This window comes from Syngnathoides biaculeatus, chromosome 20, assembly GCF_019802595.1.
Source record: "Syngnathoides biaculeatus isolate LvHL_M chromosome 20, ASM1980259v1, whole genome shotgun sequence".
NCBI classification, from domain to species: domain Eukaryota; kingdom Metazoa; phylum Chordata; class Actinopteri; order Syngnathiformes; family Syngnathidae; genus Syngnathoides; species Syngnathoides biaculeatus.
The window spans coordinates 12,756,906-12,776,887 of record NC_084659.1 but is presented as its reverse complement, the minus strand read 5'-3'; the positions used below and the strand labels follow the sequence as shown (position 1 = coordinate 12,776,887).

The 19,982-nt window shown below is 43.3% G+C and overlaps 2 protein-coding genes across 2 annotated transcripts; one reads left to right on the top strand and one right to left on the bottom strand.

Annotated features, from left to right (window-relative positions):
* Window positions 1–1,073: 1,073 nt before the first annotated feature.
* gys2 (glycogen synthase 2) lies at window positions 1,074–15,884 on the top strand. Its single transcript, XM_061806705.1, has 17 exons — window positions 1,074–1,212; window positions 1,914–2,095; window positions 2,337–2,528; window positions 3,815–4,000; window positions 4,641–4,785; window positions 6,889–7,006; window positions 8,667–8,787; window positions 8,877–8,983; window positions 10,110–10,169; window positions 10,254–10,332; window positions 10,998–11,111; window positions 11,791–11,917; window positions 12,140–12,235; window positions 12,332–12,495; window positions 12,732–12,812; window positions 13,236–13,481; window positions 15,853–15,884. Exons 1-16 carry the CDS (start codon window positions 1,089–1,091, stop codon window positions 13,452–13,454), a joined length of 2,115 nt encoding a protein of 704 aa, XP_061662689.1. The 5' UTR covers window positions 1,074–1,088; the 3' UTR covers window positions 13,455–13,481; window positions 15,853–15,884.
* Window positions 15,756–19,465, bottom strand: spx (spexin hormone). Its single transcript, XM_061806707.1, has 5 exons — window positions 18,949–19,465; window positions 18,798–18,855; window positions 18,663–18,725; window positions 16,645–16,731; window positions 15,756–15,956 (listed from the first exon to the last, which is right to left on the bottom strand). Exons 2-5 carry the CDS (start codon window positions 18,817–18,819, stop codon window positions 15,892–15,894), a joined length of 237 nt encoding a protein of 78 aa, XP_061662691.1. The 5' UTR covers window positions 18,820–18,855; window positions 18,949–19,465; the 3' UTR covers window positions 15,756–15,891.
* Between the last annotated feature and the right edge of the window lie 517 nt (window positions 19,466–19,982).

The following is a 19,982-nucleotide window of genomic DNA, read 5'->3' as shown; positions in this document are numbered from 1 at the left end:
TTTTCATCGTAGGTGCATGTCCACTGTGCGAGAGATGTATGATTTTTTAAAATGATTTATTAGCGTGATACAGCTGCAAATAAGTATTTGAACACCTGAGAAAACCCAGCTTTAATATTTGGTACAGTAGCCTTTGTTTGCAATTACAGAGGCCAAACGTTTCCTGTAGTTTTTCACCAGGTTTGCACACACTGCAGGTGGGATTTTGGACAGCTTTTTGGTCTTGGCCGTGTTTCAACTTTGAGTGTTACTGATTTTAATGAGGTGGACAGGTGTCCTTATTTAGCTAACGACCTCACACAGGTGCATCTGATTGAGGATAATACATGGAGCCGGGGTGGACTTTTAAAGGGAGACTAACAAGTCTTTGAGGGTCAGATTCTAGCTGATAGACAGGTGTTCAAATATTTATTTGCAGCTGTATCACACAAATAAATCATTTGAAAATTATACAGTACATCGTTTTCTGGATTTGTCTGTTTATATGATCTCTCTCACAGTGGACAATTTCAGACCTCTCCATGATTTCTAAGCGGGAGAACTTGCAACGCAGCAGGGTGTTCAAATACTTATTTTCTTCACTGTAAAACAAAGAATTACACTTACGTGCATTTGAAAGCAACCCTATATCTTTGCCGGTTGCCTTAATGCTAACAAACAACCGCCGAACTCCACGGACACGCTAGCGGTTAGCATGGGCATTTGCAGATTCAGAAGCAAACTCGTCATATCTCACAACAGCTTCATATTTCCGCTTCGAAAGTAAACATTCTGCCTCCATTTGACGTCCGTTGTGTATATTTCGCAATCGGGCACTTTGCGAACGACGTCACTCGGACCAAATTCAGCGTCACGTTGCGCTCGCGTGTGTTTGCATGCGCGCGCGTATGTGGGCTAAAGGTTGGCAACAGGGGGAGTGGTGGGAGTTCTTTACCCCCATTAGACCAGATCTATCTTGTCCTGCTGTCTCCTAACAGGTGCAGACCTGTTTCGAAGATATTCCACCTACACTTTGCTTTATCGTCAACTATTAGTATCTTTTTTTTTAATTTCATTTAATATTTTGGATCAAGTGGAAAGATTTGAAGATGCCACTGTCGCGGTCTTTGTCGATGACATCTTTAAGTGGCGTTCTGCCAGCTTGGGAGGAGGATGAGTTGCCCGTGGAAGACCTGCTCCTCTTCGAGGTAGCCTGGGAAGTCACCAATAAAGGTTTGATATTTTATTTTATTTTATTTTATTTTATGTGGCGCAGATTTGGAATAATCCATTCCATCGGACCGCATAATTACATTTCAGGGCTTTACATTTCCTCCAGGTGGAGGTGGCGGTGTGGAATTACATCAAAACAAGCAAACGCATTGAAATATTTTTTGGGGAAGAACGAAAATGTTTGGCGACGGCGCTCCTCGCAGAGTAAATATTGAAAACCAGAGAAGCCGCCTTTGAACAGTTACACATTAAACGAGATAAATGGTCCCATTTTGCGGCCTTAATTACCGTGTTATTAACACATTAAAATATGGGGGGGGGGTATTTTCAGTCTGTTACATGTAAGTTGTTGTTTCTTTTTCCGAAATCGTCATGTTGTTGGGGGGGCACTTCCGTTAGAATATGTTGCACAACCCCACCACCACTAACATTAATAGTTAACTCATACTCTGTTGGGTAATATGCATTTAATGCACAATATATTTAAAAAAAAAATCAAACCAAGAGTGTCACAGAATAAGTCAAGGTGACACATTTTTGAAAAGGTTTTCATATAATTTGATCAATCACAGTAAGATCACTATATGAAACTGATGAGCCATGTGTAATTACCTAGTAATTAACTAGTAATTAAGTAAATAAGTAATTACTGGAAAGAAATGGTCGGATGTATTTATTGGTCTTGGTTTACGCCGGCGCAGTCGGCGGAATCTACACGGTGATCCAGACCAAGGCCAAGATCACCGTGGACGAGTGGGGGGAGAACTACTTCATGCTGGGGCCGTACTTGGAGGCCAACTTTAAGACGCAGGTGGAGGCCTGCGAGCCGCCTCTGCCGACCATCAGGAAGGCCATGGATGCTCTGATCCAAAATGGCTGCCAGGTGGGAGACATTACGGAGACGCGGATGTGCCTGCTTTGATATGAAATGTAAATCCATTTTTTTTTATACATGAGCTGACACATTTAACCACTAGATGGCAATCGTACACCACGGACCACTGAACGGATATGAGGATTAAAGAGATATTATGCTAAAATAGTTGTTTATATAGTCCATAAATCATAAAAGAAGACTTTTAAAACGCTTTACGAGACTGTTTGTTGTTCTTTTTTCCCCGCAGGTTTATTTTGGTCGCTGGCTAATCGAGGGTAATCCTTACGTGATCCTTTTTGACATTGGTTCTGCCGCCTGGAACCTGGACCGCTGGAAGGGAGACCTGTGGGACACCTGCAACGTTGGCCTGCCGTACCAAGACCGGGAAGCGAACGACTCCCTCATCATAGGATCCCTCATCGCCTGGTTCTTCAAAGAGGTCCATCCATCCATCCATCCATCCATCCATCCATCCGTTTTCTTTGTTGCTTATCCTCTCGAGGGTCGCGGGGAGAGTACTGGAGCCTATCCCAGCTGTCAACGGGCAGAGGGCGGGGTACACCCTGAACTGGTTGCCAGCCAATCGCAGGGTGCATGGAGACAAACAGCCGCACTCACAATCACACCTTGGGGCAATTTAGAGTACCCCTGCCATTTTGGAATGAAAATGTAGGCTACACCTTTTTCATAAACTAGGTGGCGGTGGCAGATTGGAATGAACGTGGACACCATTCTCATAACCTCTAGTTGGCAGGGACATAATCCATTAATCCAACCATTTTGTTAGCCGCTTATCCTCACAAGGGTCGTCGGAATGCTGGAGCCTATCCCAGCTGTCATTGGGCAGAGGGCAGGGTACATCCTGAACTGGTTGCCAGCAAATCGCAGGGTGCACGGAGACAAACAGCCGCACTCACAATCACACCTAGAGGCAATTTAGAGTGTCCAATTAATGTTGCATGTTTTAGGGATGTGGGAGGAAACCGGTGTACCTGCAGGCACGGCGAGAACACGCAAACTCCACACAGGCAGGTCTGGGATTGAACCGGGGACCTCAGAACTGTGAGGCAAACGCTTTACCAGCTGAGCCCACCATGCCGCCGGGCTGAAAACAGACACACTGCGTCTTCCAGACCAGTTCTTGAATAGGTTCTTACTGGGGTTTGTTTCAGGGAGTCTTTTGGAGGTGCACTTGGGGGGCTTTCTTACTGTAGCTTCAGCATAGTTGATAATAGACTTGACTGACTTGACTGAGAAAGTCCAGTCCACGTGTTTTGTTAACTCAGGTCAGAACTCTGCGGTTCATTGTCTTCATGGAGTGATTTTTTTCAGGGACAACCAAGACATCAAAAGTAGAATATCACCTTAGCTCCGGGCTAGTGTCCTGGTCCAGATGGTTTCATGGCGGATCTATGACTTTTCAGTCGTTGGCTGCCGGAATGAGAACCAAGGAGTTTAAAATTTGAAGCGTCACTTGGAAACGGGTTGACCGTGGCCTTTGGGTTTCAAGATTAGAACGTGCCTTCAAGTACTCCCGAAAACAGATTGGTGGGGCGATTTGATCAATCCAAACCTTTTGATTTTGGTTCCAGGTCTCAATTTTGGGTAGCGACTACAGTCCCGGTGAAAGTTTCTCCCTCTTACAGACGTACATTTAGATCTTGGTCGACGGATCTGAATCCCCTCCGTGTAAATAAACTGATTTTGTACTCCCCCCACCACCAGTTAACAGACCAGCTCGGAGACAAGCCCAACCTCATCGCTCATTTCCACGAGTGGCAAGCGGGTCCGGGGCTCATCCTCTGTCGGTCTCGGAAGATCCCCATGGCAACAGTCTTCACTACCCACGCAACTCTTCTGGGACGGTACCTCTGCGCGGGGAACGTCGACTTTTACAACAACTTAGATAAGGTAGTCGCAAATACCGACCAGATCCCAGTAGAGTACTTTTGGTGAACTGTACGGATCCAATACGAGTTTTCAGGTCATTTATCGACCGTGCAGCAAAACTCGTGGCAGGCATTCAGGAAGTACCTAATGGGAATTGTGCTACTTCATTTTGGCTATTTTCTGCGGCATAAACGCGATTTATGAAATCGACTCGAGCCGTAAATGTAAATACAACGGCGTGATGAATAGAATATCATCGATTGTGCCGTTATTTCACTCCGCGCATAAAACTGATAGATGCTACCGTTAACAAATTGTTCGAAACGGCCATTACGGGGTAACGCACCCTCACAGAGACGGCGGACCTTTACAAACACTTAGAATATCATTAAAGATGTTGAAACGCGTTTAAACGGGTCAGAGACGGAGTTTGTAATTGGCTCGTCGGAAAGGTCAACGCGGAGCTAAAGGCCACTCGCCGGCTCGGTAGATAATTGACAACAAACAAACACAGTTCGACCCGAAGAGTAAAATCCATATTTTGTTCGTCAGTTTTACGGATGGAACCGTTTACACTTCATGATCCGTTGTCCCCCTTGCTTATTTTGAACAGCTTGAGGCATTTGTCACCTTTTTTTGTCCCCACGTCTACGCATTCTAGTTCAACATAGACAAGGAGGCCGGCGAACGTCAGATCTACCATCGGTACTGCTTGGAGAGAGCCGCCGTTCACTGCGCTCACGTCTTCACGACCGTCTCGCAGATCACGGCGGTGGAGGCGAACCACATTCTGCACAGAAAGCCAGGTGGACATTTACCTAGCTTAACTCGACCGGAACGGGAAAACCTTAGCATGTGTACAAACCGGAGTTCCGGCGAAGTTGAGATGCTTTGCAAAACTGTAAAGAACACAATACAAATGCAACTGGTACGACATTCAGAACAAATAAACCAACAAGGACAAAGACAAGATACGGTGAAGAAAATAAGTATTTGAACACCCTGCTATATTGCAAGTGCTCCCACTTAGGAAACATGGACGGGTCTGAAATTTTCATCGGAGGCGCGTGTCCACCTTGAGAGAGATAATCTAGAAAGAAAATCCAGAAATCACAATGTATGATCTTTTTAACAATTTATTTGTGTGATACAGCTGAAAATAAGTATTTGAACACCTAAGAAAACTGATACAGAAGCCTTTGTTTGCAATTACAGAGGTCAAACGTTTCCTGTAGTTGTTCACCAGGTTTGCACACACTGCAGGAGGGATTTTGGCCCACTCCTCCACACAGATCTTCTTGATATCAGATAGGGTTTCTGGGCTGTCGCTGAAAAACACAGAGTTTCAGCTCCCTCCAGAGATTTTCTATTATTGGGTTTAGGTCTGGAGACTGGCAAGGCCACGCCAGAACCTTGGTATGCTTCTTACGGAGACAGGTTGGTTTTCCTTGGCTGCGTGCTTCGGGTCATTGTCCCCGTTTATGACCCAACTTCAATGCTCTGAGTGAGGGAAAGAGGTTGTTCCCCAAAATCTCACAATACATGGCCGCGGTCATTCTCTCCTGAATACAGTGCAGTCGTCCTGTCCCGGGTGCGGAAAAACACCCTCAAAGCATGATGCTACCACCCCCATGCTTCACAGCAGGGATGGTGTTCTTGGGATGGAACTCGTCATTCGTCTTCCTCCAAACACAGATAGTGGAATTATGACAAAAAAGTTCTATTTTGGTCTCATCTGACCACAAAACCTCCTCCCATGAGTCCTCTGTATCATCCACGTGGTCATTGGCAAACTTAAAATGGGTCTTGACATATGCTGGTTTTCGCAAGGGAACCTTCCATGCCACGCATGATTTCAACCCTTGATGTCTTAGTGTATTACCAAATGTCACCTTGGAAACGGTGGTGCCAGCCCTTTTCAGGTCATTGACCAAGTCCTGTGGTGTAGTCCTGGGGTGATTCGTCACCCTTCTAAGGATCATTGAGACCCCACGAGGTGACAATTTTGTCTCTGGTGCCTTTGGACATCTCTTTGGTCTTGGCCATGTTACAATTTTGAGTCTTACTGATTGTATGGGGTGGAAAGTGTCATGCTCCTGGCATCCTGCCCAGGCTGGGCGTGGCCAGCCAATTAGTCGGCACACCCCCGCACCTTGTTTCAGCTGATTATGCACAGTACTTATAGGACCCGGTGACGACTGGTCCGCCGCCAGATCGTTGAGCTTCATGCCCCGCTCGAGCACTCCCGTATCCCTGATCGCCAACCCGTGTGTACCGACCTCCGCCTGTTCTCCGACCGACCCCGTAAGCCTGACTCCTTTGACACTTCTGCCTTCCTTGATCGTTCTCCCGTGTACCGACTCCTGCCTGCCCGCTCACCTGCTCTCTTCGCCCGACGTCCCAACTACCGCCGCTGCACCTGACTGCCTGCCCGATACCCGACCTTGGATTAATAAACGTTTTTCCCGATTTACATCTGCGTCTCCCGTGTACTCCTGCATTTGGGTCCTACCTTTGTTCCGATGGGTCGTGACAGACAAGTGTCTTTATGCAGCTAACGACCTCACGCAGGTGCATCTGATTCAGGATAATACATGGAATGAAGTTGGACTTTTAAAGGTGGACTAACAGGTTTTTGAGGGTCTGAATTCTAGCTGATAGAGAGGTGTTCAAATACTTATTTTCTTCACTGTATTTAATGTTCAAATGTTTCTCATTTTTAATCTGAAGCAAGGATGGGGGGAAGGTTTGCTCACCCAGATCACAAAAGCGGGGACGGTTTTGACAAGTGACTGAGAAAATAGTCCAACAGTTGAACAATTTTCCTGAACGTAGAACTGTGAGGAATTTCGGGATTTTGCCCCGATCTCAGGAAACTCTTCTCTTGTTTTCATGTGTTCGTGGAACAGATGTGGTGACTCCGAATGGGCTGAATGTGAAAAAGTTCTCAGCCATGCACGAGTTTCAAAACCTGCACTCCATCAACAAGGCTCGCATTCAGGAGTTTGTGAGAGGACATTTCTACGGGTAAGTGACTTTTATTGATATATATTCTTGAGTAATGGTACTAATTGTGTAATAAAGCAATGATAATCTACAGGATGACCTCGACAAGTGTTTCGCTTTGTCTTTGACCTTTTTTGTATTTTTTTTGTGGGACAGCCCAAGAACCAAAAATTGATAACTAACAGGAGCTCATAAGTGTCGTGAAAAAGTTTCGGACCCATTTTCTCGTATATTTTGGCAGTTTCCCCACTTTTTTTAAAGATCATCAAATAAATTAAATATTAGGCAAAGATACCTCATGTGTACACAGTTCTTTAAAATTGTGATTTTCCTGACTGGCGGCACTGTGGTGCCATCAGTGACCCCAAATAAGACCCAAATGTGGAGTTCCCCAGGGATCAATCCCTAGTCCATTATTATTCATGTTGTGGAATGTATATCAGGGTGGCACAGTTTAAGACTGATGAAAGCTCACAGTTTGGAGGACCAGGGTTCAAATCCCACTTCTGCCTGTGTGGTGTTTTCATGTTTTCCCCATGCTTGAGTGGGTTTTCTCCGGGCACCTCCCACATCTCAAAAAACATGAAACATTAATTGAACACTCTCAATTGCCCCTAGGTGTGATTGTGACTGTTGTCTGTGTCCATGTGCCCTGAGATTGTCTGGCAACCAGTTCAGGGTGTACCCCGCCTCCTGCCCCTTGACAGCTGAGATAGGCTCCACAGCACTCCCGCGACCCTTGTGAGGATAAGGCGCTAGGAAAATGGAATGATTTTGTTTACTCAGAGTGTCATGACCAGAACAGGAGAAGTGGGGGAGGAGATTCATGCTACCTGGCCCTTTGTGGCCAACCAACTGCCGACCTTGTTGAAATGGTCCTAGTCCGAGTCTGGACTTGAATCCATGAGATTAAAAAGCTATTGATCCTCCAAAACCCTCCAGTGTTGCTGAAGTGGAAAAACCTCTGCAAGGAAGAGTCGGACAAAATACAGGATCTATGCATACGGTATCTAATATGAAAAACTCTTTGCTGGTTCAAGAAAATACTTCCGTCACGAACCTCCGGTACGGGGGCGGACCCAAATGCAGGACTTTGAGGCAGAGGCATAATGTTCAATGTAGTTTATTCTGAAAACTGGGTCATAAACGGTGTAACAGTCCGACTAGGCAGAGGTACATAAACGCTAGGCAAGTCGGGATCCAAAAGACATGCGGCAAGGGTTCGATGACTGTAGGGCAAACTAAGAACTCAGCGGGACAGGATCAAACAAAAGCAGTGGCCAAACCTTGCGCTCATGACGCTTCATTTCAGTTGTTGCTGTTGAGGGTGGCCCAACCAGTTTTTAGGTTTAGGGGGCCATAACATTTGTCATACAGGGCCAGTTTACTTTGAATATATATATTTTTTTCCTCGACAAGAACAAAAAAAATTCCAATTAAAAATTGAATTTTATGTTGATTTGTGTTATCCGACTAGATTCGCACTACAAGAAACAAAGTTCAAAGTTCAAAAGCACGGTGGGGAACTCAAAAGATATGAACGACAAAATTACTGGGAAAGAATATCATAAAAAGTGAGAAAATACGGTACCAAAAACTCATAAGGACATCGTGGACCGGGTTGAGGGGTTCTGGTTTGGAGTGACTGCAACTGAAATAATCCATTCATTCGTTTTAACAGACATCTGGACTTCAACCTTGATAAAACCCTATTCTTCTTCATAGCTGGGCGCTATGAGTTCTCCAACAAGGGAGCGGATATTTTCCTCGAGTCACTGTCCCGGCTGAACTACCTCCTCAGAGTGAGTCCTCCTCCATCCAAGTCCAAACGGACCGTTCGGACCAGTCTGCTCCCTGCTAAACCAGTTTTGTTCCTTGATCCCCTCTGCAGGTCCACAGAAATGACGTGACAGTGGTCGTTTTCTTCATCATGCCCGCGAAAACCAACAACTTCAACGTGGAGTCCTTAAAGGGCCAAGCTGTACGCAAACAGCTATGGTAGGCGGGTGGGATTACAGCTCCAGAACCGCAGAACTCAGTAGTCCATGTTACTTTTGAAATGCAGTTTTCAGTTCAAATTGCCCTTCTAATCACAAAGCAATACTCAGACCAGATGTCATGAGGAAAATTTGACCATCTAGGTCGTGGGTGTCAAACTCCAGGCCCGGGGGCCAGATCCGGTGGCCCGCCGCACGATTTTATGTGGCCCGCCGAGGCAAATCACGTGTATCGAATTCTGTGATTTTTGTTCAAATCTGTACCAAACTCTTCAATTGTCATGTCATAAACGATGACGAGAGATTGAAAGTATTTTTGTATTACCAAATGTCAACAATAGTTGACAAACCGATTACCCTGGATTTCTGATTCCAAATCTAGATCAAGGATGGAAAACCTATTTTTGTCACAGGCCACTTTGTAGTTACAGTTTCACCCAGAGGGGCATTATGACCCCGAAACCAGGAAAATCTTTGGCCTCCTCAAATCCATCCATCTATTTTCTTTGCCGCTTATCCTCACTAGGGTCGCGGGGAGTGCTGGAGCCTATCCCAGCTGTCAATGGGCAGGAGGCGTGGTAAACGCTGAACTGATTGCCAGCCAATCAGAGGGCACATGGAGACAAACAACCGCACTCACGATCACACCTACGGGCAATTTAGTGTCCAATCAATGTTGCATGTTTTTGGGATGTGGGAGGAAACCGGAGTACCCGGAGAAAACCCACACAGGGACAGGGAGAACATGGAAACTCCACACAGGCGGGGGCCGGGATCGAACCCGGGTCCTCAGAACTCACCGTGCCGCCGCCTCATCATATTCACACATAAAATTTATGAACGTAATAGAATGGGTTTTTCAACTATTGTTGATGTTTAGTAACAACAACAAAAAATATCTCAACGTTATCATTTATGATATGACAATTTGAAATGTCGTTACACATTAGAACAAAAATCCCGGAATTCGATACACATGATTTTCCTTCGCGGGCCACATAAAATCGTGCGGGGGCCCGCATCTGGCCCCGGGGCCTTGAGTTTGACACCTGTCACGTAACTTTTTCTTCCAATATTCCAAAAAAGTAATTTTAAGAAATTTTGTAAATGCGGTTTCTACTCCGCAGGGATACCGCTCACACCGTGAAGGAGAAGTTTGGCAAACGGCTGTATGACGCGCTGTTGACGTAAGCGCTTAATTAATGTGTTATTACACACGGGCGTGAATGAAGAAAACGCATCAATAAATCTTGGGTGTTTGTCGCAATCAGCGGCAAGATCCCCGATATGAACTCCATCCTGGACCGAGACGACTTCACTATTATGAAGCGGGCCATCTACGCCACTCAGGTAACTGGTCTGGACTGTCTCCGGAATTTTTCTGCTCACCACTTTTGTACCCCAAGTGCTAATCAACGAGAGTGATGGCGCCCCGTTGCTAATTAATTATTGAAAGCGCTATAAAGTGAATCTCGTGGTGAACTCGGAATGAAAGTCCTTGCAGTAACGAAGCAGACTGAGACTTAATTACACCCCACCCCCGCTCCCCAACCCCCGACTGCGGTTTAATAGACTAGTTGTGTCCGCGTGATCTATGTTGGAAGCGCGTTAAAAGGTCTTCCTCGATGAAATGAATTTACGCCGTTGTCAATATTTCCGAGACGCGGAATGGAGCGCAAATGGGATTCACGACAAAAAGTCCAGCGGTGATGATGGACTGGGTACCCTCACCGGACTCGTTGTGGTTTGTGGTTTCTCGTCTCCTGCCCTCACACACGCTCTTTGCAATAAAACCAGTTAGATCACCGTTAATTCCGTGCGCGCTAATCAATATGTGTCAAAATGGCTGTTTGGGAGAGTACAATTTGTAGACCGCTGGGTAAAAACTTGCATTGAATTTGTCCAAATTGGTGTGCTGGGGGAAGGGGGGGCGGGGATTCTGTGGAAATAGACTTTAGCATGTCCAGAATGGCCCCCCCCCCCATAACATACTTTTTTGTGGTTTTTGTTTACAGAGACACACCCTCCCTCCAGTGACGACCCACAACATGCTCGATGACACAACAGATCCCATCCTCGCCAACATCCGGCGGATCGGGCTCTTCAATTCCAGGAATGACCGCGTTAAGGTACAATCATCATTGTCTACAATTCAGGGGTGTCAAACTCATTTTTTCGTTAGTCACGAAGCAACGGTTGCGGGGGGCGGACCCAAATGCAGGACTCCAAGACGAGGACATGATGTTCGATGGGTTTTATTATAAACTAAAGTTGTGCACGACAACACAGTCCGAGAAGGCAGGATCCAGAACACAAGAAACAATGTCCAAAAACTATGAGTCAACTAAAGAGCGAAACAAAAGCGTGATTGGACTGGAATGGCGCAGTGGCGGAGTAAATCTGGATGTGGGAGAGACAAAACAACTTAAATACACGGTCTAATCACTCGTGAGAAACAACTGAGACCGGGTCGAATAGATGAAACCCTTCGGAGCGGTGGCCAGGCCACGCCGTTCTTGGGCGTGGTCCAGACTTGCGCATGACAGTCACGGCCCACAGTGAAGTTAGGACTTTCCCCGGAGGGCCGCTACGACTCTGGAGACCTGTGGTCTGCGTTCTCTCCTGTAGACACGTCTAAAAACTAAATGAACTACTGTCAAACGCAAAGGAAGCAGTCAGTCTTAAGTATGGTCCACTGCGTCTTCTTATCGGTATAAAATACTCAAAAAGTCATCTCTTGGTCTTTGCATCAATTCAGACCTTAACTGTACTCCAGTTTTGATCTACTGGTTACCGTTCCCTTCCCAGGTAATATTCCATCCTGAATTCCTATCCTCAACAAGTCCTCTCCTGCCAATGGACTACGAGGACTTTGTCCGTGGCTGTAACCTCGGAGTATTCCCTTCGTACTATGAGCCGTGGGGGTACACACCAGGTACTGCAGTCCTGCCTTGGAGATTTTCCTGATCAATGGATCTTTTGGAAGTGTGTCTACCAGTTCCGTGTTTGCAACACACTGAATAAAGGTCCAAGTGGTTTCAGCGGTATGCTGTTCCAGTCCACATGGATTGGGACTGAGTTGGGCAGGGTGAATCATTCTCCTGAAAGCCTCGTCAGTATTTCACGAGTCTTTTCGGTTTTTCCTCTGATTCTTCAGGTGAATGCACTGTAATGGGCATTCCCAGTGTGACGACTAATCTTTCTGGTTTTGGGTGCTTCATGGAGGATCACGTGTCGGACCCTGCCGCCTATGGTGTGTACAGACATCCACCCCCCCCCCCCAAAAAAAAAATAGAACCATAGATCCAGAAAAATAAACTGACATCCTTTCCCCTCGCTCTCCTTTCAGGTATTTACATCGTGGACCGGCGGTTCCGTTCTGCCGACGAGTCCTGTAACCAGCTGACTCAGTTCATGTTCAATTTCTGCCAACAGTCGCGGCGTCAGCGCATCATCCAGCGCAACAGAGCCGAGAGGTTGTCCGACCTGTTGGACTGGAGATACCTAGGACGGGTTTGTCAGTCCGAATCCGATTTAACGACGACGAGAAGCGCGAATTGGAATTTCGGCGGCGGCGGTCTCGATGACACCAAATAGTATAGTTTCAATCTTCTCTGAGCTCCGCAATTATTTAGTTTGACTGATTAGTAGACGTGAAAGTCGTCTAATGATGCTCAAGAATTTTCAGTGCCGGCAAACTGTAAAATTTGACGCTGATCACATTTTTTTTCTGGACTTCTCGTTGGCAGTTCTACATTCACACACGCCTCCTTGCGCTCAGCAGAGCGTTCCCTGACAAATTTAAAGTGGACCCCATGGCGCCGCTGAAGGTCAGAACCAAAACCCCGAATGAAAAACGTTTAACGGTCTTGTGTGCTGGTTAGCATTAGCATCGCTGTACAGATTTTGTGAGAAAAGGACTAAGTCACCAATTAATTCTTAGAGGGGAGGCGGGGATGGGGGGTACCTGAACCACAGGTGGGTGGGGGTGTACCCGGACCACATTTTTCCAGTTCTTAATTGGCATCTTAGCATTTGGGTGATTGACAAGCCATCACGTTGGGAGTTGTTACGTTGCATCACTAGACAACAGAATCAGTACACAACAGGACTTGATTTTGATCCGTTTCCAGAGATACAGTAAAAAAATAATACCAATCCTGTTCGTATTTGGACAATTTTAGAGCTCGTTGAATCCTCCAGGAGGTGATCGTGAAATGAACCCATGCGTAATCAGTCTTTCCTTCCCAAAGACGGAGGGTTTCCGCTATCCCCGACCGTACTCCGTGCCCCCGTCCCCCTCGGTGTCGGTCCACTCCACCCCGCACCACAGTGACGTTGAGGACGACGACGACGAGCCGTACGATGAAGACGAGGAGGCCGAAAAGGACCGCCGGAACATCAAGGCCCCCTTCGTCCTCGGTGCCGCGAGAGAGGGCAAAAAGAAGCAGCCGGGGGAGTCGGGGAACTGAAACCTCACCGGGGGAAAACCGAAGCGCGTGAGATCGAATTTCATCTTTTAACGGTCGGCTGGGGATGATTGAAAAAGTCTGAGGATAAGCAGTAAATTGTTTACGTGTACATGAATCCCTCGTTGATCACCGCAATAGGCGAAATCTGTTTACACGACATCAGGGGTGTCAAACTCATTTTTCTCGCGGGTCACATTGTTGTTCCGGTTTCCCTCAGAGGGCCGTTATGACTCTGGAACAAAAAATATTTAATCATTTCATCATATTTATGTCATCAATTTATAAACTAGTTATGGGGTCAAGGGTCATGTGTTGTTCAACTTTTCACGTTTGGTGACACAAACATACTTGTAATATCTCAACTTTATCATTTCTGTTACATGACAATTTGAAATTTTGTGTCCAGATTTTTACAAGAATCATGGAAATTGACACTAGATGTGGCTTCGGCGGGCCAGATCTGGCCCCCGGACCTTGAGTTTGACACCTGTGCACTATATACTACACCAAATTAAATTTAAATTCATATAAGTTTCAATAAGTCAAAATCAAGTCAAAAGTTAAAAATCTTTAATCGCCTCATCATATTTACAAATGAAATTTATGAACTACAGGAAAGAAAATAAGTATTTGAACACCCTGCTATATTGCAAGGTCTCCCACAGAGAAATCATGGAGGGGTCTGAAATTTTCATCGTAGGTGCATGTCCACTGTGAGAGAGATCATCTGAAAAAGAAAAATCCAGAAATCACAATGTATGATTTTTTTTTTAACGATTTACTTGCGTGATACAGCTGCAAAGAAGTATTTCAACATCTGAGAAAAGCAATGTCAATATTTGGTACAGTAGCGTTTGTTTGCAATTACAGAGGTCAAACGTTTCCTGTAGTTGTTCACCAGGTTTGCACACACTGCAGGAGGGATTTTGGCCCACTCCTCCACACAGATCTTCTCTAGGTTAGACAGATTTCTGGGCTGTCGCTGCGAAACACCGGATTTCAGCTCCCTTCAAAGATTTTCAATTTGGTTTAGGTCTGGAGACTGGCTAGGCCACACTAGAACCGTGATATGCTTCTTACGGAGCCACTCCTTGGTCTTCCTGGCTATGTGCTTTGGGTCATCGTCATGTCGAAAGACCCAGCCACGACCCATCTTCAATGCTCGGCATGGCCGTGGTCAGCCTCCCCTCAATACAGTGCAGTCGTCCAGTCCCATCTGCAGAAAAACACCCCCAAAGTATGTTGCTACCACCCCCGTGCTTCACAGTAGGGATGGTGTTCTTGGGATGGAACTCGTCATTCGTCTTCCTCCAAACACAGATAGTGAAATTATGACCAAAAAGTTCCATTTTGGTCTTATCTGACCACAAAACTTTCTCCTATGACTCCTCTGTATCATCCAAATGATCATTGGCAAACTTAAGATGGGCCTTGACATGTTCTGGTTTAAGCAGGGGAAGGAACCTTCCGTGCCATGCGTGACTTCAAACCATGACGTCTTGGTGTATTACCAACTGTCACCTTGGAACCGGTGGTCCCAGCTCATTCCAGGTCATTGACCAAGTCCTGTCGTGTAGTCCTGGGCTGCTTCCTCAACTTTCTAAGGATCATTGAGACCCCACGAGGTGATATCTTGCATGGGGCTCCACTCCCATTGTCATTGACCATCATGTTTAGCTTCTTCCATTTTCTAATGATTGCTCCAACGGTGGACCTTTTTTCACCAGGCTTCTTGGCAATTTCTCCCTGTGGAGTTGTACAATTTTGTCGCTGGTGTCTTTGGACAGCTCTTTGTTCTTGGCCATGTTACAAGTTCGAGTCTTACTGTTTGTATGGGGTGGACAGGTGTCTTTATGCAGCTGACGACCTCACACAAGTGCATCTGATTCAGGATAATACACGGAGCGGAGGTGGACTTTTAGAAGCGGACTAACAGGTCTTTGAGATTCAGAATTCTAGCCGATAGACAGGTGTTCAAATACTTATTTGCAAATCATACATTGTGATTTCTGGATTTTTCTTTTTAGATTCTCTCTCTCAGAGTGGACATGCACCTACGATAAAAATTTCAGACCCTTCCATGATTTCTAAGTGGGAGAACTTGCAATATAGCAGAGTGTTCAAATACTTATTTTCTTCACTGTAAATACCAGTATTATATATTTGTAGTTTTGGTTACTTTTTACACGAGTAAAATATTTCTCAGAATGCAAGTAAATCAAATTCTTGAGCTGTATTGCGACGCTACAACGTTCATTTCAACTCAGTAATGCAACTTCAGATCGTGCGGTCAGTCCGAATCCAGTTTATTAAAACAATCACATTTCAAATATGCAATCTTCAGATGTGCTGCTAACGTCGTCGTACAAAATATCTCTTCTGCTCCCCCGCCGCGCAGAAACGGGCGACGGGCATCCATCGGGAACGAGGACCGCTTTCAGAAGTATTCCCTCTTCCAGACCGGGATCTCCTGGAAGTACACTTCATCTGGGTTTTCATCAGCTACGAGGAAGAAAAAAAAAAAAAAGACACCGAGGCGATCACATTTCAATTGGAGCGGTTATTTTCATATTTGGTTCATATTCGTATTTTAGTTTTAATTTTTTTTTTTGTTTTTTAGCTATTTCGATATCTGCCTCGCTGCAACAGTCGTGTTTGCAAAAAGGTCCTTGAGGATTTCAAATTGGGCGTGACGGTAAAATTAATTATTAAAATTATGAAATTCAGTTGGCCATGTTTTTATTTGTCATGGATCAAATGACAAGAAAATGGCCATCAACACCCCACAGCTTAATTTTTATTATTATTTTTTTAAGTTAGTTTAGTTCTGTTGTGGCGTTTTGTATCCGGCGGCAAAAAACGAATTTTCTTCTACAGGACATTTTTTAAGAGACCTGCGTTTCAGTTTTCTTTTTACGACTGCAAATTTGTATTTGTAATACACCCTGACTGGCACATTAAAAATTTGGAATGAGCAAAAATATTTCAATTTGCAAAGTGTTATAATCATGTAATAATATAGTCGTAACTATCTGTAACCCCCCCCCCCCCCGACCCCTTATAATAAATATGGGGGAAAAAATACAATTTATTGGTGTTCTGAGCGTTTTGCAAGCACGCAGATCATTTTAAATAATGATTATGATGAACGTGTAGAGTAGATAAAGGATTTGATATTTGATTTCCTCACCGCCGTCCCTGGCTTGCTGCAAAAAGTTGAGCAAAATGGTGGCAGCCTGGTCCACACTCAGCTTCTCGGTGTTCTGACTGCGGGTCTCTGGTCGGAAAAATAAACCGCAAGGACCCTTAAAACCGTCGACATTGCACTGTGGTGTAAAAAGTCAAATAGAACTTGGCCCACAAATGTAGGAAAATGCGAAAAATAAATGTGGATACACAATATTAGTTGCTAGGTGTGTATGAATAATGAATGCTTGTGGATCACTTAAATTTGTTTTCATTACACTTATCATAACTCACATTAGAAGTACTCATGAAAAAATAATTGTAACCAATATTTTTTATTGTAATGTTTTATTAACTGATGATGATGGCTACTTGTACCATATCAAAAGTATTCTCATTCATAAATGTTTGCCTTTTTTTTTTTAGTTTACAGCAAAAAAAGTCATCCTTTCACTCCTCCCCTATAACACAATACACTTGTTTATAAAAAAATATGATTAAAAAATGTAATTACTTGAGTGGAAAATTCCTAAGGTCAATTTTTTGGGATCTTATATATATATATATATGTTTTTCTATTTTACAAAACAATCTGATTGAATGCCGTCAAAATTAATTAATATATATATATTCATACACAAACACACATACAATATTATATATATTGTATTTATGTTATAATCATGTAATAACATAGTTGTACCTAGTGTAAAGTGGCGTACACGTCTCCCTCTTTCCGGTCCATATTTTTGTGTATTTTATTTGTATTTTTTTATTTTTTATCAAAAACTATCTCATTGAATGCCCTCAAAATTGAATCAAAATCTAAATTTAATACTTTCACAACTAGGCAATTAATGATATAATATTTACACACACACAATATTTCATCTACTACACTTCTCGGTAATTGGAGCCAATTGGGTTCACCAGTCAAAAAAATAAATTTTTCATTTTCGGTTGTTAGGTATGATTAAAATGTGGTAAATTGACATCATTTGCAAATTATCCCAAAAATATTTGTGAGTTGAACACATTTAAAACATGCTACATGATCATATTAAATCAATAATTCATTGTACACACAAAATCGTTCACACCAGGGAACAATTTAGATCGACTCTAATTAATTAATGAAGTGAGTTTTTGGAATGAGCAAAAATATTTCAATTTGTGAAGTGTTATAATCATGTAATACCATAGTCGTACCTAAGTGTAAAGTGTCCTACACACCTCCCTCTTTCCGGTCCAAATTTTTGTATATTTTATTTGTTTTTTTGTGTTTTTTTTTTTTACAAAACTATCTCATTGAATGCCCTCAAAATTGAATCAAATCTAAATTTAATACTTTTACAACTGGGAAATTAATGTATTTAGAAATATAAATATACATACACACAATATTTCATCTAATATATTTCTTGGTAATTGGAGCCAATTGGGTTCACCAGTCAAAAAAAAAAAAAAAGTTTTCAGTTTCGGTTGTTGGGCATGATTAAAATGTGGTAAATTGATGTAATTTGCAAATGATCCAAAATATTTAAACACAATTTAACTATGCAATTGATGTACACGTTCATATTAAATCAATAATTCAGTGTACACACAAAACAACCCTTCAGACCAGGGAACGATTTAGAGTCGATTAGGCGATTATATATTTTTGGAATGAGCAAAAATATTTCGATTTGCGAAGTGTTATAATCACGTAATAACATAGTCGTACCTAAGTTTAAAGTGTTGTACACATCTCGCTCTTTCTGGTCCATTTTTATTTTTTGGGTTTTTTTTTTCTTAGTAAAACAATCTCATAGAATGCCCTCAAAATTGAATCAAAATCTAAATTTAATACATTAATTGCCCAGTTGTAAAAGTATTTAAAAATATATATAGACAATATTTCATTTATTACACTTCTTGGTAATTGGAACCAATTGGTTAAGCGAATATGTATGTTTTTGGAATGATAAAAAAACATTTCAATTTGTGAAGTGTTACAACCATGTAATAACATAGTCGTACCTAAGTGTAAAGTGTCGTACACATCTCCCTCTTTCCGGTCCTCTGAGATGAACCTGCGTCCTTCTGAGAAATTGCACAGAACCGTCAAACTCGAAATAAAACTTATGAGGTATCGAGTATGTGAGTTGTACGTACGAGTGCCTTTAAGATACAGCATAGCCTGCGGTGACCAGTTTCTCCGTTGGAAAGAGCCCTTTAAAGTGAGAAATATAATACTGTGTGTTTTTATGAAATTTGATATTTAAATGTATTATAAATAAAATGCAGTATATTAAAAAAAACTCACTTTCGGTGCACTCCAGGTTTGCGTGACAAACGCAGCCAGAAAGAGACAAATATAAGTCAAAGTGATGGTCTTCAAACCCTGTGGGAGTTGAAGAGAAGTAAAACCATTTTTAGTACTCAAATTATAGTATTACATGTATTTTTTTGGGAGGAACAATACAACATAACATAACATCCAGACCACTGTTATTTCAAGTTACAATTACTTGAACAATCACTCTTAAGAGAATATAGTTTCTCAATAGTGTTCCGTGTAATGAGACTCAAAAATATTAAAAACAGCTCTCGGTGATCCGATAAGACCACTGGAAAGTCACGATTAAGAAAAAAAAAATACACACTGGAGATGTGAGTGACAACAAAATATTATTTTGACATGATATGTTTGAAAATGAAAAATTGGAAGTAAATCTGAGCCGACTTACTTTCATGGTGAGAGCGATCGCGCCGATTTGGTGAAGCCAAGCGGAGGAGGGTGAAAAGGTCCTGGATCACTTTTGCGGCTCTTCCCCCTTCTTGTATTTATATCCTCAAGACGGGAAAGCCCCCCCCACCCGCCAGTAAGGCCCCCCATCCTCACGATGCCAGCACCAATAGGTCACGGCGGGTTTGATATACGAGGGGCGGGCATGTGAGCGTTAATGAATGGAGACCGCCGTCAATTCAACGTTTTCATTGACTGGGTGCAGTACGCTGTAAATATTTCTGAATTAAAAATGCTGCTGTAAGCGGTTGTGGCGCCGCCGAGAGGGTAATTTTTCAAAATGATGATATTGTAGGCTTGGGGGTGTGTGAAAATGTAGCAGCTCATGTTTGGGTTTGGACTTATTGGTTTGTATTGCAGTATCTAGTACACTTTGGTGATTGTATTTTTTCAGAAAGTAGTGATTCAGATACCATATTTTCTCATAGTACATTACAGTTCAGTTATTGTCATACTACAAAAGGACGTCCAAACAAGTACATACTACTGCCCAGAAAAATATACTTTCCAGAACACTGTTATTTCAAGTTACAATTACCTGAACAAACACT

What these genes read in the sequence shown, in the direction of transcription:
- gys2 (XM_061806705.1), top strand. Translation starts at nt 1,089, where the DNA reads ATGCCACTGTCGCGGTCTTTGTCGATGACATCTTTAAGTGGCGTTCTG. An exon ending in CTGGGAAGTCACCAATAAAG is followed by an intron (nt 1,213 to 1,913) that starts GTTTGATATTTT and finishes ACGCCGGCGCAG; the next exon opens with TCGGCGGAATCTACACGGTG. An exon ending in GTCGGACCCTGCCGCCTATG is followed by an intron (nt 12,236 to 12,331) that starts GTGTGTACAGAC and finishes CTCTCCTTTCAG; the next exon opens with GTATTTACATCGTGGACCGG.
- spx (XM_061806707.1), bottom strand. Translation starts at nt 18,819, where the DNA reads ATGCTGTATCTTAAAGGCACTC. An exon ending in GTACGACACTTTACACTTAG is followed by an intron (nt 16,732 to 18,662) that starts GTACGACTATGT and finishes TTTTCCGACCAG; the next exon opens with AGACCCGCAGTCAGAACACC. An exon ending in GCAGCAAGCCAGGGACGGCG is followed by an intron (nt 15,957 to 16,644) that starts GTGAGGAAATCA and finishes TCTTCCTCGTAG; the next exon opens with CTGATGAAAACCCAGATGAA.